General features: G+C 41.6%; 1 protein-coding gene across 1 annotated transcript in view; it reads right to left on the reverse strand.

The window, feature by feature from the left end:
* Positions 1–16,590, reverse strand: part of rspo4 (R-spondin 4) — a 37,789-nt gene extending 21,199 nt beyond the window's left edge. The window contains exons 1-4 of the mRNA XM_015958534.3: positions 16,368–16,590; positions 9,133–9,321; positions 5,881–6,018; positions 1,736–1,942 (exon numbers count right to left, since the gene is read on the reverse strand). Coding sequence (XP_015814020.3) covers positions 1,736–1,942; positions 5,881–6,018; positions 9,133–9,321; positions 16,368–16,452 — 619 coding nt within the window. The 5' untranslated portion in view covers positions 16,453–16,590. The remainder of the gene's footprint in view (positions 1–1,735; positions 1,943–5,880; positions 6,019–9,132; positions 9,322–16,367) is intronic.
* Positions 16,591–27,971: the final 11,381 nt, after the last annotated feature.

Raw genomic sequence — 27,971 nt, forward strand, 5'->3', positions numbered from 1 at the left:
CCTGCTGGCAGAAGCTGGTCCAAAAGGTCACACGGTGGAAAGAACCAACCATCCTGCAGCTTTTAGATTTAGAAAAATAACAACTGGTTCAACCAAAAGATCTCTAAATCACAAAACACTTCACAGGGAGGGTTTAAAGGAGACAGAGTATGACTTTGTTTTAATTTATTATAATTCTAATGTCGATACAAAGCATGTTGATGAAAAAAATACCATGAAGCTTATGCAGGACTTTCAGTACCTTCCAGAATAAGGCATTTCAGTCACGAGCTGGCCACGCCCACCCATCTCCTGATTGGCTGGTATTAGCTGAGAAGCTCTGATATCTGGGGGGAGCTTGGAGGGGTTTTCTCCAGCAGAAGCTCTCGGTTCTAATCTAGTTTCCGTTGTTGTGATGTCACTAACGAGGACATTCTGAAAATCCCTGTTTCAGTCACACAAATGGATATTTTCTTCACATTTATGGTGACTCTACTGGCAGTAGAGACCCACATTGCAGTGCAAAAGGTAAATTTTGTTATAACATGTACCCTTTAAAGACTGGTCATGGATCCCCACAGCTGGAGCCATTCAACAATACCAATAAATTGGGGCAGCAGTAGCTCAACAGGTTGAGCGGGTTGTCCAGTAATCGGAAGGTTGCAGGTTCGATCCTGGCTCCGGACAGAGAATGCTGCTGTTGTGTCCTTGGGCAAGACACTTAACCCACCTTGCCTGCTGCTGGTGGTCAGAGGGACCAGTGGCGCCTGTGCTCGGCAGCCTCACCTCAGTCAGTGCGCCCCAGGGCAGCTGTGGCTACATCATAGCTCATCAACATCAGTGTGTGAATGTGTGTGTGAATGGATGAATGATACACTGTAGTGTAAAGCGCTTTGGAGTCCTTACTCTGAGAGGTCATAAATTAACAATTATTAGGTTGTTTTACTGTTTAAAATAAGGATCAGTATATTGAGAACAAATTGATATATTTCCAGAATAAATCCGTCACACTAAGGGAAGGAAATGTAATCTTGAAATGTGAATAATTTATTTTTAAAATAAAGATAAAATGTTTTCAGAAAGTCAAAATTTTCTGGATGAAGCTGACATATTCTGCAATGATTGTCACCATAATTCTAAACTTCAATTAAACCTCTGAGAAAAACGAGTGACCTGCTCCCAGACTGAAGTTGAAATAATGACATTTATAACAACTTTAGCTTTTCCGTAATTATTTTGTTCTCTAGCTATGAGCAGAAACCGGGTTTTGACTTCTCATAGAGTTCTTGTAATATTGTATGTGCTGCTGAACAGAGGATCTGTTCTCTGCTCCTAAGTCAGAGGGTTTGTTGGTTTTAACTGGAAACACACGATGAGAAAATGTGTTGTGTGTTTGAGGGATTTCACAACACATCAGCCTCTTCCAACAAAGGGCTCAGAATCTGGTTTTGTAAGAGAAGAAACTCAGAGTTCTTTCAGGTTCTCTCAGTCCTTCTTTTCCACACTTATCCATGTATCCAGTAAGAGCTGATAAGGAATGTCAGAAGTTTGTTGTCATGCTTTTGAAAGGTCTAATCTTCCTGACTCAGCTATGAGCGTGTCGGAGCAGCACAGATGTTGGCCGTCCGGCGCAGTAAACAAACCAATAAAAATTCTTATCAGTTCATGCACAGTAGAAACCGGTTCTCACTGCTAAGTGTTACATCTACTGTGGATACCAGCTGGAAGCCCCGCCTCCATCAGGTGCTTTTCTCACCTGTGGGACATTTTTTCCTCATTCTGCATCTTTGTGTCTCGCTGTCAGTCGGACACAGCAGGGCCTCTTTTTCATCAGACGTCCTTTCAGATGGGATTTTTGGCCTCAACCTGGTCTGCTTTCCCCATCTGAACCCACAGGTGGTGCCGTCACGACTGCAGACGCTCCATTCACTCCACTCTCCTAGCAAAGCCAGGGGACATTCCTCTGGACAGAACAAAGACAACAGTTGATTATGGAGAAGGGTAACAAGAAGAGAAAAGAAGCAATGCTGTCTGAGGTATAACATAAATAATATTAAAAATAGATGGAAAAATAACAAACTGTTTTATTACTGTCCACCAAAAGGCCAAAGATGTGGGTAACGTGTGTGTGTTAGCACAACTTTTAATGAATCCATTGATGGACTTGAATGGATCTTTTAGAAAGTCTTGGTTAAACAAACATCTGATTGTTTAGAGTCAGTTCAGTTGACATGTTCTTCCTATCCATGAGTGGGTTTCCTCCGGTTTTCTACCATACTAAAAACATGCATGTCAGTTTAACTGGTCTTTATTTGTCTGTAGGGGTGCAAGTTTGTGACTGTTTACTTGTTCCTGTGTTTCCCTCTGATGGACTGGAGACCATCCAGGTGTCCCTTACTACTCTCCTGATGACCCCTAGAGATTTACACCATCTCCCTGTGATCTGGTCTCAAAAGTGTTTTTCCTTTCTTGGAGTTGGAATTCTGCTGGCCGAATGCGCTCATAGATCAAATGTGTCATCTGAGATCATCAAGATTAAACTAAGACCAGAAACCATCTGATAGGCGGAAAAATGTTTTGACAACAATACCACAAGGAGTTAGTCGTGTTAGAAGAGTGCCAGCTGAACCAGTAACAGACCACTTTTCCTGACTGGTTTTTGACATGTGACACAATCAGTCACAGCTTCAGCCCACAGGTTTTAGTAATCATCATTACAAACTTCAGATTAGACAGGACAGATTTTACTGGAACTGCTTAAGGTATGCACCAACAGTCTTACGTGAGGCCATTACTGTGGCATTCAGACCAGATGTGCTTTTACTTCCAGAGAAGAACAGTAGCTGCAGATGCTGCAGGTGGACGGCAGAGTAGAATCAATCAGCTTGATCAGAGTTCAATCATGTATCTCACTTAGTTGGAAGGGAGGGATGGATTATACCCAGTAGGACACACAGATAAATCCTAAAACTTCTCTGAAGATCTCTAATGCGCATCACATGTTGGAATTACCTCAGAGCAGACCAGGGTTTCCAGGTGGGTCAAGAGTCTTTTTCAGGTCTAAACAAAGCACCTTGCATTTTGCATTAGGCTGTCACTTAATGTGATTAGGAGTCATTAACGTTGTCTAACTTCAGCTGAAACAAACCCGATAACGATCAGATCAGAGAAAATCCTGCTCTGATGTGAAGCCAGAGAGGCCCATAAAACAGGCCTGCTGTTAATTAGACCTCCCATTAATCTCACTGACGTCTCCATGGAGCCGAGTCACGGTTCATAGGTGCTCCAGTCAGTTCAACCAGTTCGTCAATAAACCAGCACACAGATATTAATAAACTGGTTCGTTAGGCTGCTGCTAGTTTAAACTCATGTTTGACAGTTTTAATAGATTATCTTGAATATTTTTGTTTGTTTCACTCGTCTTTCTTTTTCAGTGTGCTAATACTAAATAAACTAAATAAAATACTAAATACTTTTATCTTCTTTTACACAGTGCCCTGACAGGAGAAATATTTATGGTCCACGAGGAGGAATTTTATCCTCACAATAAGATTTGTGGTTCAAATATTGGCTTTTCGAGTGTACAAAAGTTATTTCTCTAAAGCCAAAACATCACAGTAGACTCAAAAATACTAGCATGCCAGACTCGTCCTCTGTTTAGGGACTAGTCTGGTTACTTACAGGCAGAGAGGCACATGAGGGACAGGATTATCTAGCTCAAAAATAACCAATCAGAAAAGACGGTTGAAATGCCGACTAAATAGCGCTCGATGCTGTAGTTTTTCAGCTGTTGTCAAAAATGGCGTCTGGCAGCGGCGCTAACATCTGTCTGACCGAGCTTCTCACCCTATCTCTAAGGGAGAGCCCAACCACCCTGCGGAGAAAACTTGTTTCGGCCGCTTGTATCCACAATCTCGTTCTTCCGGTCACTACCCAAAGCTTGAGACCATAGATGAGGGCTGGAATTTAGATAGACCGGAAAATCGAGAGCTCCGCCTTCTAGCTCAGCTCTCTCTTCAACCTAACAGACCAGCACAACACCCACATTTCTGCAAACCATCGACATGAGTAATTCATGTCCCTTTGAATACCTCGAATTATAAGGTTTTGTTCCCAAATGGGACGTTCTCACCACCACCTTTTTGACCGTGTCACACGCCTCGTCCAGCCCAGACAATCCAAAAAAGGGAAAAGAGGTGGAGCTGAGGATGGGGCTGTTACGGTTGGAACAAATGAACCAGTGTAGCTACTTTGGCTAACCCAAGAAGCTAAGAAGGGCTCCAGTGGGTATCCCACCCGCACGGCAGGCTGGCTCCCATTCGAGGCTGTAGTCATGCTGGTCGCCTGTGGACATCTAAAATGGACTGGGACTGTTAAAGTACAAGCGGAGCCTCAGACCGCTGTGATTGTAGCTGGTCGCTGTGGCCTTTTATATCAACTCTTGCTCCACGGTCAGAGATCAGCGGGATATTAGCTAAATGCTAACCCGAAGCTAACAGAGTTTTTTCAGACGCTTTAGCAAGAAAAATGAGCTATTTAACCTAAAATGTTTTTCCAACCAGGCTGTAAACATGTTTGTTTCTGTTGTGTTTTGTCTATTTCTATGGTGGAGGCTATGCGAGTAAACAAGGGGTTTATTAAAAGTGGACAACCTCAGTAGGAGGTTGAAGAATTTAGATGGTGATGCTGCAGACTCCACCAGGTCCTGTCCAAACAATGTAAACCCTACTTTATAAAAGTTAGGAACATTTCACAGCTTGTCTTGAACCCAATTACACATCTCATTATGAGAGAAAAGGGAGTTTTTATTTGTGCCTGTTTCATGTTTTTACTGCGACTTTAGCTCAGGTCCCCCCTGTGAGGACCATACCTTGAAGATGAACTTCTACATCTGATCTGCAGTATTTCAAGACTTTGATATTAGGCTGCCAACAAATATTTTAGTGTTACACAGACTTTCTTTGGCACATGTTTAGATTCTGCAGACAGAAATCAGAGGTCTGAACAAGACATCTCAGCCGTATACCAGTTCAAAACCACTACCGACAATTCTTTTCCTGTTAACAAGATGCTCTAAAACCTGATCAGGGGTCAGTTTCAGTGTCACTGAGGCATCAGTTTAGGCTCAAAGCTCATCTTCTTCTTAATACTAATGATAGAATATCAGACGCATGTCTTGAAACCATAATATAAAATGTGCTAAATTTACACGCAATAAACGTATCTTATGAACGACAACCAAAACGTTTCCACACAAGAATCGTAAAGCTACACGTTATGGGTGGTCCACTAAGTAATGAAGGCTCCATAATAACAAAAAACTAAAAAATATCCAAGCTTTTGGAGCAACATTTGAGACGTTTCAGAAGTCCTTTCCTGATCATTTCATGCTTATTGCACAAAGACCACATTCTGCATGAAGTAAGCTAGAATAACCCTGCAGGGATCGGTGCTAAACTGTCCTGCCTTCTGCACAAACATGACACCAAAACTGATAAATATCTCACAAGAAACAGACAAGTTTTTAATTAAAATGTATTAAAAAGCTAGAATGAGAAGATTTTACTTTTGAAAATCACAGCCCAAAATAAAGGCTAAGTTGCAACACAGCGATAAACAATGAATATTTACTCAACAATAACTCGTGTTAGATGTTTTACGTCTGAAGAGGGTTCTGATTCTGCTTTTGTTTTTACCCATAAAACAGGATTTTCACATCCCGAGACTTTCATCTTAGTCATCTTTTGAAATAAAACACAATAAATGTATTTATTACTTCATTTCCTTCATCCTCAAGCTCAAAAATATGAGTTGATGTTTTTTTTCTAGAGGAAATTAACCCGAGTTGGAATCCCTCTTGCTAGATTTTAGGTAACTCCTGATATTGCAGTTTTTTCTTACCAAGGCAGTCTGCTTGGTGGGTGAAGGTTCCCTCTGGGCAGCGGATCAGACACTTCCCTCTATACAACCTGAAGCCAGGCTTACACTTGGTGCAAAAGTCCTGGTTGAAGCACTGCTCGCAGTCCGAGGAGCGACATTCTGTTGGGAAAAATACAGCCAGCTCCAAACCATTAATAATAAAATAACTAATAATACTAAAAGCCTGCAGTTCTGGAGCTACATGCGTCACTCTGACCATAAGGTAGAATCCATTCTGAGAACAGATTTGTGCATCAGACTGCAGGTTTAGTAAAGTAGAACGGATAATCACAGATGTACACTTCCCATGTCAAAACTTTCAGTGTTGTTTAAACCTAAACCATGTCCATCAGCTCACTTTCATCTAAACGTTTCATCCTGTGTGCAGAAAAAAAATCACAAAGGGGTCCATGTGCAACTTTGAGGTGAAAACGTGGTAAAGTCACACACCCTCCTACAAATGTATCTAGTAGACATCAGCTGTTGATGGTGCAGCAACACTTTTATAAAATAAGTTCTCGTTCCCATAGAAACCCTTGTTCTTGTTGAAATACAGGTTGGTCACTCTGATTTGTTTATTTATATTGAGTAAAGGTTTTCTTCTACTCCCATTTCCTGCATTATCCACAGGCATTTACCGTAAATCCTCTAATACAAGCCCGGGCCTGTATTTGACTGAAGCTCAGGCCTTTATTGGAAGGAGGGCCAGTATTAGAGGCAGGCCTCTATTTCTATTTGAGCAAAATGAAGTAATGGTTCGCTGGAGTTTTTGACAATTAAAATTGCGCCCACATTTTCAAAGTTAAACACATCTCTTTTAACAACGGTAGTTTCTGCTTCAGCCCTCTCCCCCCTCCCCCTGCGCAGCAGCCACAAACTCACTGATGCGCCTGCAGCCTCTCTGAGTTCCTGCTGCTCTAAAGATTAAAATAATTATTTCATTTTCTGTTCCTCACTTCTGATTACCTTCAATGATGTCTGTTTGTTGTAACCACCAGGTACAAAAACTAACTTGTTTTTATTTGACTATTTTTCTGTCCTGCCTGTTTATTATCTTCCTGCATCTCCTCTCAATCCTAAAGAAAAACTGCTACCAGGCTTCATATATATTCACCTTATGAGTTACCTTTGAACTGCAGTTCTAAAAGATCTACCGACCGCAAAAACAGCGGAGTGCGCGCCGCTTGGTGGCCGCGTGATCGTGCGTCACCGGATGACAAGGTGATGCTCCCTGCTCCACAGCCAAATGCATCAGGCACAAATAAAAGACAGAAAACATCAAAGGAAATGAACCGACATGAACGATCGCGTGTTAAATGTGGCGACACCTGATTGTTACTGTGGCCGTGCTCAGGAGGCAGATCTACCGACCGCAAAAACAGCGGAGTGCTCCGAGCTTGGCGGGTGCCTCAGTGATCGGTGCGTCACTGGAGGACAAGCTGATGTGCCCCGCTCCACAGCATGCAGCGAAACACATCAGGCGCAAATAAAAGACAGAAATCTTTAAAGGAAATGAACCGACATGAACGATCGCGTGTCAGTACCTACGCTCTGGCACAGCCTCCGCATGGTTAAAGTTACCCTCGCGGTCTATCGACTGGCAAATCAAAAGTGAGACGATGACACAACCGCCCCCCGTACTTGCTTGTTACCACATTCCACCCGGCCACAATAAGAGGCCGGCCTTTATTCACCTCCGCCGACTCCGGTCTAAATTGGAGACCCGGCCTTTAATTGAATACCGGCCTGTAGTAGAGGATTTACGGTAAGTCCATTGAAATAGTTTCTTCCAGTAAAACATTTTTATAAGTTAACTTAATCAATGGGCCCGAGATGCTCTGCAGCCGAACCAGAACCTTCTGCTAGTATGACTGCCCTTCTACCCTCCCAGCAGCAACATCATAGTTAACGGGTGACAACACGGGGTTTTGCTAAAGATGGGGCAGCAGGGAGAACGTATGAGGTTGAATACTGGTGACTTTACACCAGTACATCTGTCTGATTCACATGGCAGGGATTTTAAATTACCTTTAATATTATCACTACGTTTCCTGGTAAGACGAGAAATCTCATTGGATCAAACGTGACTTTGGAGTTAACAAACATGGCGGAAGAGGAGCATGCTGCATGCTCGTCTCACCTCAGTTTCTGGTTGGCCACACGTCACATTCAACAGGCAGCAAGCTCATTTATGCTTGTTCCAACATCCAGCGTTTATTACCCCAAGTGACTCTTCCTGTTCCTCTAGAAGGATGAATGTTTGATTTAGTTTGTGTTTTGGTTTGGTTGTTCTTGTGAAGCACTTAGTTGTCTTTATCTTCAGAGGCGCCATATGAAAGATGTTTCTTCTTCTTCAACATGTTTGATATCTTTGATTTATGAATGGAGTGGTCCCAGCATCCTGAGCAGACTAGAGTGCTCGTAACATGCTACACATGGCTGGAAAATCTGATTTGATAATCTTTAGAGCTGTTACGGTAATTGGCGGGAGAGGGGGCTGGGCTAAAATTGTCAGAAGTGGAGTATCACTTGAGAACTTGGCCTTTGGAGTTGGTTGTCGACTTCTAGAAGAGTAGCAGTGATAATATAAGGGGCAACAGGAGGTAGAGCGGGTTGCCTCAAGATCGGAGGGACATGGGATTGATTCCAGCTCCCGCCTGGGGTATCCTGCTGGTGTGTCCTTGGGCAAGACACTTCACCCAACTTGCCTGTGTTGGTGGTGGTCAGAGGGGCCGACGGTGCCAAATGGCAGCCTCGCCTCTGTCAGATGGCCCCAGGGCGGCTGTGGCTACAAGTAGCTTACCATCACTAGCAGTGTGTGAATGTGAGAGTGCATGAAAGTGTCTGAGTGTCCTAACAAGCGCTATATAAGTTAGATTTATTATTATTATTATTATTATTATTATTATTATTATTTTCAGACTGAAAACCTCACAAGAGGGCCGAGTTTCAGCAACTGCTGAAGATATCAAAGCTGAGGCTTTATTTCCGCATCACAAAATCCTCTAATATTAATAAAAGATGCAACAAACCCAGCGTTAGTTTCAGCTCCTTCCCGCAGGAAGGAGATACCAGACACCCCAACCCAAACAACCAGTTGGCAGAACTCTTTACACAAAAGCTAACTTCTACAAAAAGTGTCATAGATGTGTTCAATTATGTTCGATCAGTTTTATTCTCTTGTGTTTCACGTTGACTATTTAGTTTTTGTGTTTCATAGTTTTCTTTACATACTCATGCAGCGGTTGGGATCCTTTCCTCTCTGTCCAAAGTGTCCAGTTGGACAGAAATGAAGACAAGTCCCATGGTGGGATATTCCCCTCCTCTGGAGAAACAGGAAGAGTCGCTCTGGGCAACGAACACAACCGTTGTCCCGTGAACACTCCAGACAGCTCTGACAGTCCTCTGACGTCTCTTTGTAAACTGCCGGAGACAACAGGAAGCACATTAGGACACAAGAGGATTACACAGAGGACATATTAAAATAAAAGTAGAGGAGGAGGATAAGGAGACAAAGGAGACTCCATAAATAAAGGGGCGACGGTGGCACAGGAGTTAAGTGCTCGCCCCGTAATCGGAAGGTTGCAGGTTCGAGCCCCGCTCAGTCTGTCGCTGTCGTTGTGTCCCTGGGCAAGACACTTAACCCACGTTGCCTGCTGGTGGTGGTCGGAGGGACCGGTGGCGCCAGTGCTCGGCAGCCACGCCTCTGTCAGTGCGCCCCAGGGCAGCTGTGGCTACATTGTAGCTCATCCCCACCAGTGTGTGAATGTGTGTGTGAACGGGTGAATGACTGATTGTGTTGTACAGCACCTTGGGGGGTTCCAGGACTCTCGAAGGCGCTATATCAAATACAGGCCATTTACCATTTTAAATCCTCAAGATGCAGAGATGCTATCAGGACTCCATGAAAATCCCTGACTGAGCTCCTTCAAATACTAAACTGTGAATAATGGAAGGCCTTAAAGGCACAGTGCCTTGAACTCTAAAGCAAAAACAATCTTGTTTTCTCGAGAAAGTCAGAGAGGACACCAAAATTAAACCACTAAAATCAGTAAATGGGTTATTGGGAACCGTCTTCCATCAGCCAGACCAGTCAAGTCCAGAAACAACAACCAGGACAAACCCAACAACCAGTCAAGAACCAAAAACCAGTCCAGAACCAACAGCCAGGACAAACCCAAAAACCAGTCCAGAACCAACAACCAGGACAAACCCAACAATCAGGACACAACCAACAACCAATCCAGAAACAACAACCATTCCAGAACAAACCCAACAACCAGTCCAGAACCAACAACCAGGACACATCCAACAATCAATCCAGAACCAACAATAAGTCCAGAACCAACAACCAGTGAAGAACCAACAATCAACAGCTGAGCTGAAGTCTCTAAAATCAACAGTAGAGATTAAAAGGTTCTGGTTCCAAGGGTTGATATCGTACTGCTGTGAGCTGCCAGACTCGGCCAAGCCCGATTTGTCCAATAGCGGAAGAATCAGTTCCACTTAACAATGCGGCTCCCTTTGATAAATGAGGATATTTATGAAGCAGTGATGATATAAATTACATTCCCAAATCATAACTTTACAAATTATTACAAATTCTCAAAAGATCCTGGAAGTAAATAAGCCCTCATGTCACATGTATGGATAGATACATAAGAAATTGTATCTCAGTGTGGCAGTGTGAGTGTCCTGTCACAGTGTCCCGATTGATCATGCGCCCTGGCTACTTGGCCAAGGCGACGTCCCTTTGGCTGACTGGTTAGCGCGCAGGACTCTCACCCAGGAGTCTGGGGATCAAATCCTGCCGGGGCCCTTGTTTCTCCACCTTCCCACATCTGCAACAGTTTTTTATTTTGAAAATTACAGATGTTTTACACTGAAACTGTGAGTGATTTCCTCTGCAGCCCTATGTTAACTACAGAAATTGGCATGTCCCAGATTTGGCTCGCAGCAAAATTAGAGCCCAATCCTATCTTTAGTGGCGCGGCTTCCGGGACGCAACTGAAAAATTCCAACCATAGGATCAACTATCTAGACTATAACCAATTTTATTTGAAGCAGAACATTCCACTGTTGTTCTGCCATACTGATGCCTCAAGTGTGGATTTTTGGTCAGAGGTTAGTGATGGTGAGTTCATGGCCCATGAAAATTTAATGATTGTTATTTGTTGATGCATTCACAGACGGAACAAAAATCAGAGTTTCAGGTGGGCCGATCACTGCTTTGTTCAGATTTTTTTTCTGATATAAAAAATGTCCTACATAACTTTAAAAAAATACTTTATGTGGATGGTGGTCTTGTTGTGCTCCATAAATGTACAGAAGTCCCAGTGTGGTCCTCACAGGGACCAGACTGTCCTCCTACACAACCATAAACCCCCTCTCACCAACCCCCGTACAGCTCATCAATCCAATCTATTTAGTCTATTTCTATGTCGACCATCACGCTGAGTAGAGAATTGGACCCAAAGTGCAGAAAACCCAGAACGACACAGAGTTTGAGTTCAAAAACAGCAATTCTTAATTCAGGAGGAGTCACAAAAAGTCCAAAGGGCTTGAATCTAAGCCTTGCATACAAAAACACTGGAAGCCAAAACGAAAGCTCAAACAGCAGGAACAGGAGCGGGTACCCAGGGAGCACAGGAGGAGAAACGCTGACAGGAACAATAAATCAGCAAACACTGAAGGACGAGACAGGGTTTTATACACCGAGGGAAGCAATCAGGGTAAACAGGTGTAAACAGAGTGGGGAGGAAACACAATAACCCAGAATAAGAGACCAACTATACATAAAAACGTACAGGGAACAAAAGATAAAACTGTCAGGGGAAACTTAAAGGCTGGATAGAGCCCGAAGAAGAATAACTAAAACCTGAAATATAAAAACTACAAGGCAAGGTAAAACATAATGAACACAAATAATTCTAAACAGTAAAGAAGCTGGAAGACTAGGAAAAATAAACTAAAGACCTAAAAGGGTTACAGAACTGCACTAAAGGGCAGGGGATAAAAATACCTCATTTAAATAAATGGCTGGAGCTGGGGCCAACAGGACACAGAACATGACATCTACTTTAGCTTTAATTTGCTGCTGATAACTCTCTGCAGCCTTTGTTGTTGTTAGTCTAGCAGCAAGCAAATAAAATGAATGATTATACTGATTTTTCTAATGCAGTCATGTTCTCAGACTCAAGTTTGAGCGAGCTCGGCTCGGAGAGCTGATGGCTGTGTAAAGAGGAACCCGGAGCAGATTTCCCCGCTGAGGTCTCGACCCGCCGACAGAGAGGCAGAGCCCGTCACATCTGCCATCAATCGGCAGACTTAAAGGACTTTTAGAGGAGCTGCAGGTTTAGGTACCATAAAGTGGTGAACTTCGACCTTTGCATGAGTTTTAACGAGCACCAGGTGTAACAAGCCCTGTCAGGGTTTCGGGAGAAAACACGGCAACACTTCAAATGTAAAACTGAACTCTAAATGTGGGAAATTAGAGGAAAAAGGAAACATTGAACCACAAAGTGAGCACTTTTTTTTTTACTCTTTTTCCTCGTTTCTGCCTAGATCAAACATCAAGCTTAGAAATATTAAACACCAAGCAGGAAGTTATTTTTGCAATAAAGAATCTTTTTTAAGACCTCCACGTTTATGCAAAACCCTCCAGCTGGGTCTAGTCCATTTGGGTTTGGAACCTGCGGTTCTTTTATTAGAACTTCACATTTTCCTGCTGCCAGTTTCAGACCAGGATTCTCATCCCTGGTCCTGGAATGGACACATTCCCAATCCACAGCAGCAGTGAAGCAGCAACACAAAGCAGACTTCCTGCCTGCTGTTTGCTCTCATTATGTAACGGAGCCCTTCAGCGTGATCTTGCTGCAGCTTCCACCCAAATATCATAAACATAAACAGCTTCACAACAGGAACGGCTAGTTTCAACAGTTTTCCTATTCTTGTGCCGACTTTCCACAACTAAATGTCACCAATCTTCCAAAGAAAGAGGAGGTGGGGATTTTTGTCTGAACTCAGCTTGATTAAAACTTTATTAACAAATGACACTTAAGCTTCACAGGATGTGAGTATTTCAGCACCAACAAAAAAATAAATACAAAGTTTTTTGTTTGAAGAACAATGCTAGTCCAAATATTAACAAAAACGTTCTGCCGCACAGGAGCATCTGTAGGAAAATGTCTGGATGAGAAAACAGAAACAACAACTGGAGTTGGAGGCAACGACCAGAGTGCCTTACTCTCAAAACTAAAAACAAGAAAAAACTAGAGCAGGTTTCATTTTAAAAACAACAGCAAAACAAATGTTTTTGTGTCTGAAAACAAAATCACTAATAAAAAAGTTTAACACCCAAACCGACTGATGAAAAAAACTACATTTATATTTGAATATAAATTATAAATGTAACCTCACAGTACTGTGTTTTTATTTATACTTCAATCTTTATTTAGAGTCGGTAAAAAAGGACCCTTCTTATTTATTAAGTAAAACAAAATAGAATATCTTCATACTTACTATAATGTATTAAAACTTTATGTATAATTCATATCGTTTGCAAACACCTATTTAAGCATTAATAGGTAAATCTGAAAGTGCTGAAATGAAGCAGGATCACTATTTGGCAGGAAGCAGGCCCTTTTATTCAACTCATTAAATCCCTCAAAAAATTAAAAGTCCTAAAATAATTTCTCCATTTGGTTTTATTTTATATTTGAGGCAGTAAAGGTTTTATTAAAATTTTGGGTAATGTTAATTATAATGGAATAATTTAAACTTGTTCAAAAAGTTTGTTCTTTACTCAAATGTTTTGTACCTAAAGGCCACCATAACTTTGATTTATTTATTGTTCATTTTGGGCCAAAAAACATTGTGAATAAATATAATTTTCTAAAATACGATATCAATGTAAGGTTATAGCATTTAACTTTTTGTTCAAACGTCTCATTTATTTTCCTCAGTTCAGTTTTTTTTAATAAGATATTGAGACAAAAATATGTTTTACCGTCCAGTCTAATTCAATCGGATCAAAAACGATTGAAGTAGAAAATATAATAAGACGTTTTAATAACGTGTTTGTGTTTTCTGTTTGCTAACTGGAGAAAAATTATTTAAGACAACTGGAAAAATCAGACCCAAGAACAGATTTAGGACGGGAAACGATCGCTGATTTTCTGCTCCAGCATAAAAACCCAACTCTTTCTTCAGTTGGTGCTTGGACTTAATTCATTCACAGATTTATTAGAAGGTCTAATTTAGTTGTGTTGAATAAATGTCATCATGCATCTGGATTTGGATGCTCCTGAAGCATTCTGGTAAAAAGCTTGTATTTAATTAATTTAAATCAGAAACATCAAATTTAATCTAAATAAGAAGTTTAGATTAACCCTTTGATGCATGAATTATGAAATTTTCAACCATGATTTTTGTAACATTTTTTTTTCATTCATCTTTAGGTGGGAATGAAACAAATTTCAATGAATATTTATTGTAAAATGTTATAATTTACAAATAATTTATTACATGTCCACCTCAGTGGACGGCGTGCGTTCTGAACATGAAATATGTTGGCTTGACTTGCTGAAGTCCAAATGGAGGAGCTCAAATGCAATAAAGTCTTCAACAGCTGTGCTTAATAGTAAAAATAAATAACAATTTTGAGTACCTGTCCTCTGTAGTGACCATTATGCACCAACGGGTTAAACAAATCCTTCATAATCTCTCCTGTTTAGTGAAGGTTGGATGTTCCCTGAGCCTCATTTGTGTGTTTTAGAATAAAACTAAACTGCGTTGGATCCGAAGTTCTTCAAACATATTTATATATTTCGGAATATTTTTTTGAGCTCACGCTCCGACTCTCCCTGGAGAAGATCTTCAGATTTCTCCTCCAGCTCTCAGATGTGAGTGAAAACACATGAAGCAGATGAACAAACTCAGCCTTTATTCATCCTGAGTCTGTTTGGTTTATATGAAACAAACAGTTAGGAACAGCTGTTTATAACTGATAATAAATGAGAAAACAAAATTACATTTGTCGCATTTCTAAACCAAAATGTTTTCCAGTTTCTTTGCAAAAAAATAAAAATTAATTCTACATTTCATCAATTTATCCTTTCGCAAGAAAAAAAGTTGGTTCATGTTTAGTCATCAGACCGATAACTGAAATAAATGATTGTCTAGAAAACAAGCGGAAAAGACAGGATATCATCATTATGAATAATTTAATATTCCAGCTTCGCCATCGCTTTAGACTGGTATAAATATTTACCTTATATTTCATTTTTAATCCATTTCACTCATTCTAAAGAGTAAATACCGGTATCAGCATTTGATTGAAAAGGGCGCAGAAATATGAATTTTCTAATCATGTGAGGAATCGTCTCACATTCACTGGAACACAGTGGAAACGTTTCTCTGAAGCAGAAGGAACAGTAGCATTTTACCTCCGGTTTCCACCGTTTCTGTCCCAACTCTCCAGTAAAATGCTCACAGATGCTGTCGATTACCTACAGTAACACCGATGCCCCCACCCCACCCAGACCTCTGCACCTCAGCCTTCACACTGAAACACTACACGCCTCGGTTCTGCTTCTGTCCCCCTGTTTAAGAGGCAACAAGAACCAAGTCCAGATGCCACGAAGGCTGAAAGGGTGGAAAGCTTAAAATGGAGGTGCAAAAGGAGAGGATATAAGGAGCAGAAAAGGAGAAATAAAAGACAAGTGTGATGAGTTCTGACAGGTCGACCAGTTCATAACGCTCACGTTTGACCCCCAGAGGCCTTAAAAAGGGTCTCGCTTCCTGTTTGGAGCCGTTAGCTTCGCACGTCTAAATCAGGAAATTAGTCACCAAAATAACCCTTGATAATCACGATTAACCAGCATCTGGAGGCGTCATGCAGGACCTGAAATTATAGCCAAGCTTTTGGGGGGGGGTAGAAAGATGACGTAATTGAGGATGGTGTTCCCTCCATTATTACTAAATTCTTGAGGAAATGCTGGTCAGCGGTGAGCACGAGGGTCACCACGTTCCTGTCTGGCTTCTGTTTTATGAGGTTGATGGAGGAAACTCTCATCAGACAGAAACAACGTGGAAAGCCAACAAAACCAGCAGCTTAGCAAGAAACCAATAAATACTGAGTAGAAAAATAAACCAGGTTTTTTTTATTCTAAATCCCCTGCAGTGTTTCAATTATGAGAGGATTTGTGTTCTGGATTTGTTTTTCTTTCAACTCTTTATTCATCATTTTTTTCACACTTGACTCAAAAAATTAGCTCTGAAGTGATTAGAATACGTAGTTTTACAAACATCCGCTTTCTCATAGATCAGAAAGATAAATTCAGCATATTTAACTGAAATTCACATTTTATGAAGTTTGATTCATATAAATTAGAATATTTTTTTTTTTTTTTTTTTGCATTAGGCAAAGTTGGGTAGCGGTAATCATCACAGTCCCCAGGTTTACTCACCGTTCTGCCTCTGCACCACACTGGACCCCATCCTGATCACCTCACATAGGAAGGACATCACAATGGCAAAGAGTCGCAAATGCATCTGGGCTGCTGGCAAGCGCCCGCTTCAGACATCTGCAGGGTCTCCGAGTGTGTGTGTAGGGTAGGCTGGAAATGTAGCTCCACTGTCAGGTACAAAGGAAAAGGTGAGGGATGGGATGGGGGGAAGCAGGCAGATGATCTTAAGGCCTAAAACAGGAAGGAAAGAAGCGATGAGACAGGAGAGAGAATCGTCCTCTCCTTTAGTCCTGGTCCACTCCCATGATTTAGGGCTGATGCAAGGAGACGGGCGGTCGTAAACAACACCAACACTGGAGAGGTTGGAGAGCTTTCTCTCCAAACTGGCAGTTTGGAGAGAAAGCTCAACATTTAACTACCACTGTCATAATTTGCGATAAACGAGCTCCACTTATCCCATCGCCATCTTTAACCCTTTCCAGGGTGAGCTCTCTGGGCCTTAAGTGCTTCCATATTCCCAGCCTGGTCTCCAGCCCCCCTCCTCCTCCTGACTCTACCTATTGTTTTTCAGTCCCTTTCTTTATTTCACCCCTTCATGCTTTTAGCGATTGTTTTCTGTGGCTGACTTAGTAAACGTCGTTTGTGCAGCCTGCTGCTGGAGAGCAGCAGTAATTACACGCTGCCTTGTTTGTGCTCGTTTGCTTGTTACGGCTTCAAGTAGAGCTGCAGAGTGGGGTGAGATCCGCTCACCTGCCTGATGTCACACCTCCCAATCAGGCCAGTTACTGATGAGAAGACCAGTTTACAGCAACACCAGTCTGAAAAACAACATGTTCGTTAATGACGGTACTAAGTCCGTTCTGTTTATCTTTATGTGAATTACCAGATAAATGGTATTTCTGAGACCTTTTCACGCAGATGTTGTTGATTCTGTTTCAACACAGCAATCAGCCTTAAGAGTTTAGAAATGTATTTAATCATGACTTGGACTTGGGTGAGCAGACGACAAAACAATCCAGCAGATGAAATTAAGGCTTTGAGAAAAAATAATAGACGCATCTCAGACCTGGACCTGGACATAAACATGGACTTGGTGCTGGACATGGATCTGGACCTGGAGCTGGACGTGAACATGAACTTGGACATGGACCTGGTTATGGACTTGAACCTGGTGCTGGACATGGATCTGGACCTGGAACTGGACATGGACCTGGAGAAAGAAAGAAAACAATCTTTATATAATGCTTCTTAATATAAAAATCACGAGGTGCTAGATATTGATCTGGACATGGAACCTGACCTGGACATGGACCTGGACCTGCAGCTGGATACGAACATGGACTTGGACATGGACCTGGTGCTGGACATGGATCTGGACCTGCAGCTGGATACAAACATGGACTTGGACGTGGACCTGGTGCTGGACATGGATCTGGACCTGGAACTGGATGTGAACATTGACACGGACATGGACCTGGACCTGCAGCTGGATACGAACATGGACTTGGACATGGACCTGGTGCTGGACATAGGAGGTGCTTCCTCTTTCAGCCTTTTCCTGACAAAACTTAAGTTTTCTGTTTTATCATTAATTCAACCAAAGAACAGTGAGCAGATTGTGTCTGTGACACAGCGCTGGTTCATCCCTTGAGTTATTTGACCTGAATGGTTCAGAGTTAAGGAACTTAACAAATAAAACCATCTGAATAAGTTCAGGACTAAAACTTCAGACATTCAACAAGTCTGGAGAACTGAACCAGACTGATTAGAATCAGTGGCTTTGACAGCACACCTGCAAAGATCAGATTATTCAGGCTAATCCTGTATTCATCCGTTAGCTTTCACATTAACTGTTGAGAAAATGTTCTATTAGGATTAATGTTTCAGATTTATGAGATTCCTGTAGGCCATCCTACGACCCCTGAACTTTGGGGTGTGACTTAACCCATTTAGTGTTGGTGCATAACCAGTTTGTTTAATTCTTTTTAAATAGTTTATTGAGTAAAATATAAGTATTTTTATTTTCTTCTTGTTCTTTACTCACTCCCATTTCCTCGTCTGTTAGTTTAACGTTATTCAGACAACCCTGAGTAAAGCCTTTAAATGACCATTAAAGCTATAAGTGTAATCAGAGACCGTCGTAATGAAGTCCTGCTCTGAAGGTTATGGTGACCCAGTCCAGACAAATCCAGTTACGATGTCATGTCTTCATCAGGAAAACAAGCCAACTAGATCTTCTTGATTTTATTTGATTTTTGAGTGATTTGAGGTAAATTATGAAACAAAACATTTTCTCCACACATGTCTGAATCAAAACAACGATTATGACTTAATATCACAGAGCAATATCTCTAAAACATGTAATATGAAACAAGAAGTAAATAATAATTATGACAGTGTTTGTAATTTTATTTTGTAGATAAAAATATGAACGTCATGATGTATAGTTTGACTCTTTGGGCTATTTCACAATAAAGTTATTTATATTTGTTGAATCAAGAAATTTGATTTACCAAAGTTTTCCTCTTATCTATATAACAACAAGCACGCCTCCTCCTTTTTCCTGGTTACCATGGTGATGGGTTCTGTAAAAGCAATGGTTGGGAGGCTTTTTGCATTGAAGGCAGTCTTAATGAACACTTTCGACCTAAACGGAGATGCCAAACAACGCCAGATGTTCCTGGATCCTTTTTCTGATTAGCCTCCGTTATTCTGGAAGTAAACGAACACGCCGCTCGCAAATTAACAGACGGGAGATGGAGGTTAATGTGACATGTGGTCTGAATTCAGCAGAGTTTAACTAAATACTGTCTCAAATAAAACAAGAGCTGCTTCAGCTGTATTCAAGCAGATTTGAGCTGAAGTGTGGACGTTTTAGCCAATTCATTCCTTAAAGGATTTAACATATTCTAAATGTTATTTCAAGTTTGTTTTACTTGAATAGTAAAATAAATGTTTGTTGGCTTTGATTTAAACAGAAAAGCTCAGCCTTCTTTGCATTTTCATCATAGCAGATGTAGATGATGAATAAATCTAAAAAACGATTTCTGTTTGAAACTCTGTGATGTCACCAGACGGTGACTCGGGAACTTTTCATGTGTCTGATTTTACTCCAAACCTAAATAAGTCACAGTTGTTTTCTGTTAAATGCAGATTTATATATGAATGTGTCTGAAAATATAGGGTTTTACTCAGATTTTGAATTTAAAGCCTAATGTCTTAGTTTTAAAATAAATCAGATGAAATCTTATTCTGTAAACAAACTTTGAACTAGAATGGGCGACAGAGGCACAGGAGTTACGTGCTTGCCCTGTAATCGGAAGGTTGCAAGTTCGAGCCCTGCTCAGTTTGTTGCTGTCGTTGTGTCCTTGGGCAAGACACTTAACCCCCTTTGCCTGCTGGTGGTGGTCGGAGGGACCGGTGGCGCCAGTGCTTAGCAGCCTCGCCTCTGTCAGAGCGCCCCAGGGCAGCTGTAGTTACATTGTAGCTCATCACCACCAGTGTGTGAATGGGTGAATGACTGATTGTGTTGTAAAGCGCCTTGGGGGGTTCCAGGGCTCTAGAAGGCGCTGTATCAAATACAGGCCATTTAGAATATTTTTTAAACTTTTTTTTCATAAAACGTTTCATAATGCTGCTGCTGTACTTTATTAGTGCTATAATATGTAAATAAAACTTCCTAAAGTAGCCAAATGTTGAATTATTTAAATAAAAGCATTAAGACTAAATTTCGGCAAAAATTATTATATGTTCGTGTAATTAGTGCCGTTTTATTTCAATCTGATGGCAATAAATATCTGATCTATTCTCTGTTTCCTAATGTTCTGTTTGAACAGAACTCTTGTTTTCCTTGGTTTTATAGTGTAAATGTTTCCTGTCGCGTCGTATGATTCTGGAGGTTTTCATTTGTTTGGCGCTTCCCGTTCAAAGACAGCTGAATTCCTCCGGTTCCCCTTTGAGACGACTTTTGATTTTTGTTAAGATGTTTTGTGGCACCAGCTTCTTTAGGGGCTTGATGGACAAAACCAGAGACACTTTAGTGTTTCCTCAGCTTCAGGCCCTTTCTCTGGTTTTAGCGGCTGATCCAGAAAGTTTCGACTTTAATCAGGTGTTGGTGGTTTGATTCTGCAGGGTTTACTGTTGGGGACAAATTGTTCATGATGATAAATGCTGAAAGCTGAGAGGCGGCGAAGATGCAGAGGGTGCTGCAGTGCCACCTGCTGTATAAACTAGGTCATGCAAGTTCAAAATATGAAGATAGACAAACGGCAAGATTGTGCTGTGCATGATGCAATAACATCAAAAGGTATGGGAGGGATATACTAAGGTCCTCGTGTTCACATCTCTAGATTCCAGTCCCACAAAATCTAAAAATACTAAAATATTTAGAAAGGACCACATGGATGCAAATTCTAACCATCAGCAGCCAGCGTGAGTTGGTTTGAGTGGGAATGAGGCAAGGGAGTGGTGTCCTGGAGCAGCCGCAACTACCTGGTGCTAAATGTGCAGCCCCACCCCACCCTGTCTGACACTCGCATCACGATGGTGGACTCATGTCGCTTCTTGGGCACCACCCATCACCCAGGACCTCAAGTGGGAGCCCACCATCACCTCCATCATAAAAAAGGCCCAGCAGAGGATGTACTTCCTGAGGCAGCTGAAGAGATTCAACCTATCAGCACAGTCGATGAGGCAGTTCCAGGACACTGAGGCGTGCAGGTCGGATCACAGCTGACCCGTCTGATTCTGGACACAGTCTCTTCAACTCGCTCCCATCTGGCAGGAGGCTCCGATCCATTCGGACCAGAACCTCTCGCCACAAAAACAGTTTCTTCTTCCCCTCTGCGGTCGGACTCATGAATGACAATCGTAGACCTGCCCACTCCAGCTGCTTTGGCTCAGTCACATGACCCCGGTGTTGTGTTTGCACCTGAACTGACCCGCTCTGACCAGAAACTACACTGACTTGTATAAAGTAGCTGCTTCTCTAATTATTGAGAGAGGTCTTACCCCCAATTCACACCAGGAGTGTCAATAGCGTGTTAAGGCCGAAGCACAGTTCTGCTTCAGGTAGAATCCATTACAGTTTATAGTGTGATTCACTCCGGTCGCGGTGTTGAACATTTCAGGTGTGTTCCAGAAGCTTCCACCGTCTGTGTTCAGGCTGAACATCAAGCATTACTTTTCCTGCTCTGTGGGAGGTCTCTGTCCTCCCTGAAGGCCTGACTATCAGTGGTTAAACTTTATCGTGTGAAAAGCAAATTATACATAGACTATCCACGTGTTTTTATACATTTAGGTCCGCTGTTTTCAGGTCTTACGGAGCAAGTATGCTTTTAGGGTCATTCTTAATCTAAGTAGCTTAATATAAGACTAAATGGTTCTCCAACTGGGAGGGATAAACACATCCATAATTAAAGAGGAAGCTACTCTTAACAGAGAAATGAAACAAAACTTTTTTAATAATGGAGGGTCTGATGTAGAAGATGAGGGAAGTCGCTCCTGGAGCTGCTAAATCAAATCAGCCTGTTGAACAGCAAAGATCAAAAAAGGATGTGTGTGTGTGTGTGTGTGTGTGTGTGTGTGTGTGTGTGTGTGTGTGTGTGTGTGTGTGTGTGTGTGTGTGTGTGTGTGTGTGTGTGTGTGTGTGTGTGTGTGTGTGTGTGTGTGTGTGTGTGTGTGTGTGTGTGTGTGTGTGTGTGTGTGTGTGTGTGTGTGTGTGTGTGTGTGTGTGTGTGTGCGAGCGAGTGTGTGTGCGAGTGTGTGCGAGTGTGTGAGTGTGCGAGCGAGTGTGTGAGTGTGTGTGTGTGTGTGTGTGTGTGCGAGTGTGTGAGTGTGCGTGTGTGTGTGTGTGTGTGTGTGTGTGTGTGTGTGTGTGTGTGTGTGTGTGTGTGTGTGTGTGCGAGCGAGTGTGTGTGCGAGTGTGTGCGAGCGAGTGTGTGTGCGAGTGTGTGAGTGTGTGAGTGTGTGTGTGTGTGTGTGTGTGTGTGTGTGTGTGTGTGTGTGTGTGTGTGTGTGTGTGTGTGTGTGCGTGCGAGCGTGCGTGTGTGTGTGTGTGTGTGTGTGTGTGTGTGTGTGTGTGTGTGCAAGTGTGTGAGTGTGTGAGTGTGCGTGTGCGTGTGTAACTAGTCTGAATATTTTCGGAGGAATGTGAAAAGAGAACAGGTAAGTCGAGGACACAAGTTTATAACACAGATGCGACCAAGGGAGCCATCTACAAAATACAAACACATAAAACTAAACGAACACAGAAGTAAAGCAAAAGCAATAACAGTAATAAAGCCATGGTTAACCTAATAAACTGGCAGATATTAACAGAATATGGCAGCAATTCAGTAAACCGAAAAACAAAATCCACAAAGCATGACGGAGGGAAATGTGCGTGCATACAGACGCTCACATGCATATGAATATTTTCTGTGGTTCCAGAAACTCAACTCCGCTGACAAATGATCAAAGTTTCTCTTCTTCAGACACAAAGTGGGTACTTGGAGGCTATAGAAGCAAATTATTCTGCTTTTTGTTGAAATAATCTTGAGCTAAAAACATGTTCTTTCCATTTTGGGGGCATACAGCTGCCTTGTCTCTCATCTTTAATGATGTGAGTTCAGCATGGTGTCGCTGTGAGGATGTCAGAAGCTCAGTTTGATTTTGTTGAAAGAACGGGCTTCGTTTGTAGCCTGGAAAGCCACCTCACATATGCGTGCGTGCGTGTGTGTGTGTATGTGTGTATATATATATATATATGTATATATGTATGTATATATATATATATATATATATATATGTATATATGTATGTATATATATATATATATATATATATATATATATATATATATATATGTATATATGTATGTATATATATATATATATATATATATATATATATATGTATACACACAGTTCAGGCCAAAAGTTTGGACACACCTTCTCATTCAATGCGTTGTCTTTATTTTCGTGACCATTTACATTTACAAAGGGGTCAACAAGTGCTAAACACCTCTGGGAACTCCTTCAAGACTGTTGGAAGACCATCTCAGGTGACTCAAGAGATCACCAAGAGTGTACAAAGCAGTAATCAGAGCAAAGAGGGCTATTTTGAAGCAAATAAAATAGAAAACATGTTTTCAGTTATTGCACCTTTTGTGGTTAAGTACATAACTCCACAAGTTTTGATGCCTTCAGTGAGAACGTCCCAATGTAAATGGTCATGAAAATAAAGACAACACATTGAACGAGAAGGTGTGTCCAAACTTTTGGCCTGTACTGTAGATAAAAAGCCCTTTTAAAACGAGCGCCCTTTCTGAGTCGATGCCATCTATGTCTTTTTTTAAATCCATCACAGCTCTAGTGTTAGGCCCACATAGAGCGCTTTGATTTTAAAGATACTAAATAGCTCAGGCTAATGGTGGACCTACTGAGGCTGAGACGTGTAGTCGTCATTTTTAGGCTACCCTGTTTGACCTGTCATCATAAAAATGGTAAATGGCCAATTGCATTTTGATTTTATGATGTTAATCTATTTCCGCTTTGAGATCATTATGATTTTATGACTTTGTTTTATTTTGTTTTGATCTATGTGAAGCACTTTGTGATTCTATGTCTGTGATAAGTGCTATATAAATAAAATTTACTTACTTACTTACAATGTTTGCATAGTGCTATCTAGAGTCCTGTGATCCCCCCCAAGGTGCTTTACAACACATCACTGATTCGCCCATTTACACACACACACACAATCACACATTAGAATAAAAAGTAAACACAATGAAATGACAATATGGGGAGGTAATAAGTGGAGAAGCGGCTACTATATACAAGTCAGTGTAGGTTCTGGTCAGAGTGGATCAGTTCAGGTGCAAACACAACACAGGGTCATGTGACTGAAGCTTCATAGCTGCAGCTGCCCTGTGGCGCGCTGACTGAGGCTGAGATACCCTGGTGTCGTCATTCTGCCTCTATTCAGATATATCTTAGAAACAAACACATGGATACTGGGCTACACTACCAACTCAGATCCTTATTTTGTTTGCTCTGTTTTAGCAACTCAAATATTCAGCATCTGTCCCTTCCAGAAGTTCTCATTCATGATGAAAACAGAGTAAATGAGATGCTAACCACTAGAGCTCACCCATAAGAAAAGTACATTGCTGCTGTCTTACAATGGCTTCAGTCACATGTGCCCATGCGATATCTTTGAACTGGACTCACAAGTTGTGTTTTACTTTGGTTCGTCTATGAGATGCGACCTTTACCCAACTGGCTGCTGGTTCGGCCGAATCTGACCACCTGCCCATTTCACCATCATCTGGTCTCACTTTCAGGCCTTCTGCCTCGCTGCTCCATCAATCACACCCATCTCCAAGCTGCTTCTCCACTTCGTTCCTTTTATCCCAAAACATTCCCTATCTCCCAATCCTCCCAGCTTCCTGCTGCCCTTCTCAGGCGACGGTGGTAAACACTAACGTTGTCTCCTGGTGCTCGTTGTTTTATCTTAACAACAGACAAACAGAACTCAGAGCCTCGTGGTACAAATCAACAGATCTTTTTCCCTGTTAAATGATGATTCAAAACAAATGTTTTATTTAACAGGTTTTGCCACCATGTGTTTGCTCTTAGTGGGCACTGCTGTGCACCCTGTCTTTATAAAAAACTGCTTTGTCATTTGTTAATAGGAAAAATATGTTTTATTGAGCAGTGTAGTCAAAAACTATATAAACAACTCACTAAGGTATGCAGAGCTCCGGGTATTAAGGTCCAAAAAGCAATTAGGTGAAAGACCATAAAAGGTTCGCACACACTCAAATAATTTTTTTTATAAAAAGTGTTTTGGTCTGGGCTGCAGAAATCCTTTAAAGCACACATTTCCTATGTTTAAAGGCAAAGGAATGCTGTAAATATCGATCAAAAGAAAAACCATAAAGATTAATTTTACTGAGAGGAAAGTTTATTGTTGCCCAAGGGGGGTCGGGAGGAGGGGTTGAAAACAAAATAATCTTGAAAACGTTAAGGAGCCTCAGACAACTAATAAATACTTTAATTAAATTATTGGAGGTTACTTTTCACTGCTGTGTGTTCTAGAAACTACTCAGTCTCATTATTTTAATTATTTCTCATCTTCTTGAACATCGTAGCTGAGTGAGGCCGATTAACAAAGCAGAGCTGCTGCTTCTTTCTTGACTGACAAATCTTCATTTGGACAAAGGCTGAGCGTCTGCTGTCAGGCTGCCACTAAACACATTGTTAGCACATGCTTAGCTTCTCAGACACACAGTTGGTGGCTGATTTGGTGGCAAAGTCAGAAACTCCTTTTCACCAACAGTCACCCTTAAATACTTTGCTCCACAGGCCTGGAGTTGTGCGTCGTTTCGTTTTAAAACATCCTCATTTTCACTCTGATGACATCTGACAGCCATGTTTGTGGTTTCAGAGCTTCACACTTTCCAACCCAGAGTCCAACTGGGCCATGGCTGTTGGTGGAAACATTGGAAGGAGTTTCTAAAATGTCTCGAAACGTTTGCAAGCGTTTCGCTGTCTGGAAAACCTGTGAGGTAGCATTCTTGTCGCAAGGTTGTTGCAGGAAACTGGAACCATTCTCAGCTTGTGTCTGATGAAACAAAAAGTGCAAGAAAACTTTTGGAGGAGTTGTAGACGTCTAAAGCTACGTTAAAAAAGACTACAGACAATAAGACAGTTTACATTCTGTAAATGTTCTTCTGTAACCAGCAGGTCTCCGGCCCATAGCGGGGGAACAGAGTAACTTCTGTTATAGTACAGCCAAAACATTGGTATTTATCTGAAGACATTAAAAAGGTAATGCAAAATACTCAGTTTACATTAAAAGGTTGAAGTTCCTGCCTCCCAAGGTCATAATGGGGACAAAGTCAAATAGATGCTTTACTCCAGAAACAAAAAACAATGAAAATGAAAGAAGACCAATAATAAAACTGTAGCCAGGCTTATTTAATTCTCTTTTCTTCATGAAAGCATTTCTATCCCTCTGATATGAATTAACATGAAGAAAATCCCCACCGCTTTATGAAAATGGTTTAAAAGTAATAAAACACGCTGTAACTGTACTAAATCCAAATGTGTGTGGTAAAGGTGAACACAGACAGACGCGTCTCCGATCACACAACTCCCACGATAAACTTGAGTGGTATACACGTTAAAGTTTGTTTTAGCTGTGCGTGCTGAGCGTCTTTATTGTAAATGATGTTCAGGTTAAACAGACTCAACGACCAAAGCCTTTGCTGTGATCATAACCATGTCCCTCACAGCAGAGAGATGAACGAAACCAGCTACAGGAGAGGAGTTCAACAGCAAGGTCAGGCAGGCAGAGTCTGTTTTCAGAGCGCAGCGAGTGGCTCTTACTCTGTAATCAGATAAAAGGCTGCCGTGGAGATCTGAAATGTGGACAGCATTGACTTTTGTCTCAGTTGTTCTTTGATGTTATTCATGTTTAAAAATAACAATAAAAATGACATCTAGTAAATTAAGTCTAATGAGAAAGCGTCTGGACTTCTTTGAGTTGCTTGAAGACGTTTCACCTCTCATCCGAGAGGCTTCTTCAGTTCTAAGGTCAAATGGTGGAGAGTCCCAGATTTAAACCCAGTGGGAGTTTCCCCCCTAAGAGGGAACAAAAGACCCCCTGATGATCTTCTACATAAACACATGAGCCAAGGTGTGAGGGTGGGTGTGGGTCCTATTCAGCCAGAGTTTCGGGTGAGCTCATTGTGAAGCCTGGCCCCACCCTATCATGTGAATTCCTGAGGTCAGGTGTCCCAGGATATGCGTGGGCGTTGAGGCATCTGGGAAGGGATCTCAAAACTGGATTATAGATGGCAGACATTTGGTGTCGTAAACCACCGCCTCTGTTCAAAGATGGTTGCTCACAGTGGACATAAATGGCTTCCTTTACTCTTTCAAACCATCTGTCCTGTCTGTCCAAAATGTGAACGTTGGCATCCTCGAAAGAGTGACCTTTGTCCTTAAGATGCAAATGAACTGCTGAGTCCTGTCCCGTGGAGGTGGCTCTTCTATGTTGGATGAGAGGTGAAACGTCTTCAAGCAACTCAAAGAAGTCCAGACGCTTTTCTTTCAAAGCTCATTAGACTACAATGACCTGGATGTCTGAGAACCTTCACAGACATCTAGTAAATTAAGTTTTAATTTTACCACTGTCAACAGGATGATAACTAACATTATTGTTTTATGGATAGTGGCACATTTTTAATCAGTATTGTGCTATTTTACCTGATTCCCTTGTAGACTATCATCTCATATTCTCATGATATTCCTTAAAGCATCCAGGATTCGTACCTTCATCAGAAACCTGCCATTTCCGGTCCTATACATGTCTACTGCCCCCTGGTGGAGGACCTACAGGTGGCAATGGCCAATTTTATTCCTTCATCTTCATAAGAGGTCTTTGGGCTGCTCTTTGTCTGATCCCTTGCCTAGGACCTGTTTGCCATGGAGGACCGTGCCTGAGGCATAAAGCCTCAGACAACTTAGCTCCTAGGATCATTGGGACACTCAAACCCCTCCACCACGGTAAGGTAGCAGCCCGGAAAAACTGTCACCTATAAGGATTAACTTC

This window comes from Nothobranchius furzeri, chromosome 3, assembly GCF_043380555.1.
Source record: "Nothobranchius furzeri strain GRZ-AD chromosome 3, NfurGRZ-RIMD1, whole genome shotgun sequence".
NCBI lineage: Eukaryota > Metazoa > Chordata > Actinopteri > Cyprinodontiformes > Nothobranchiidae > Nothobranchius > Nothobranchius furzeri.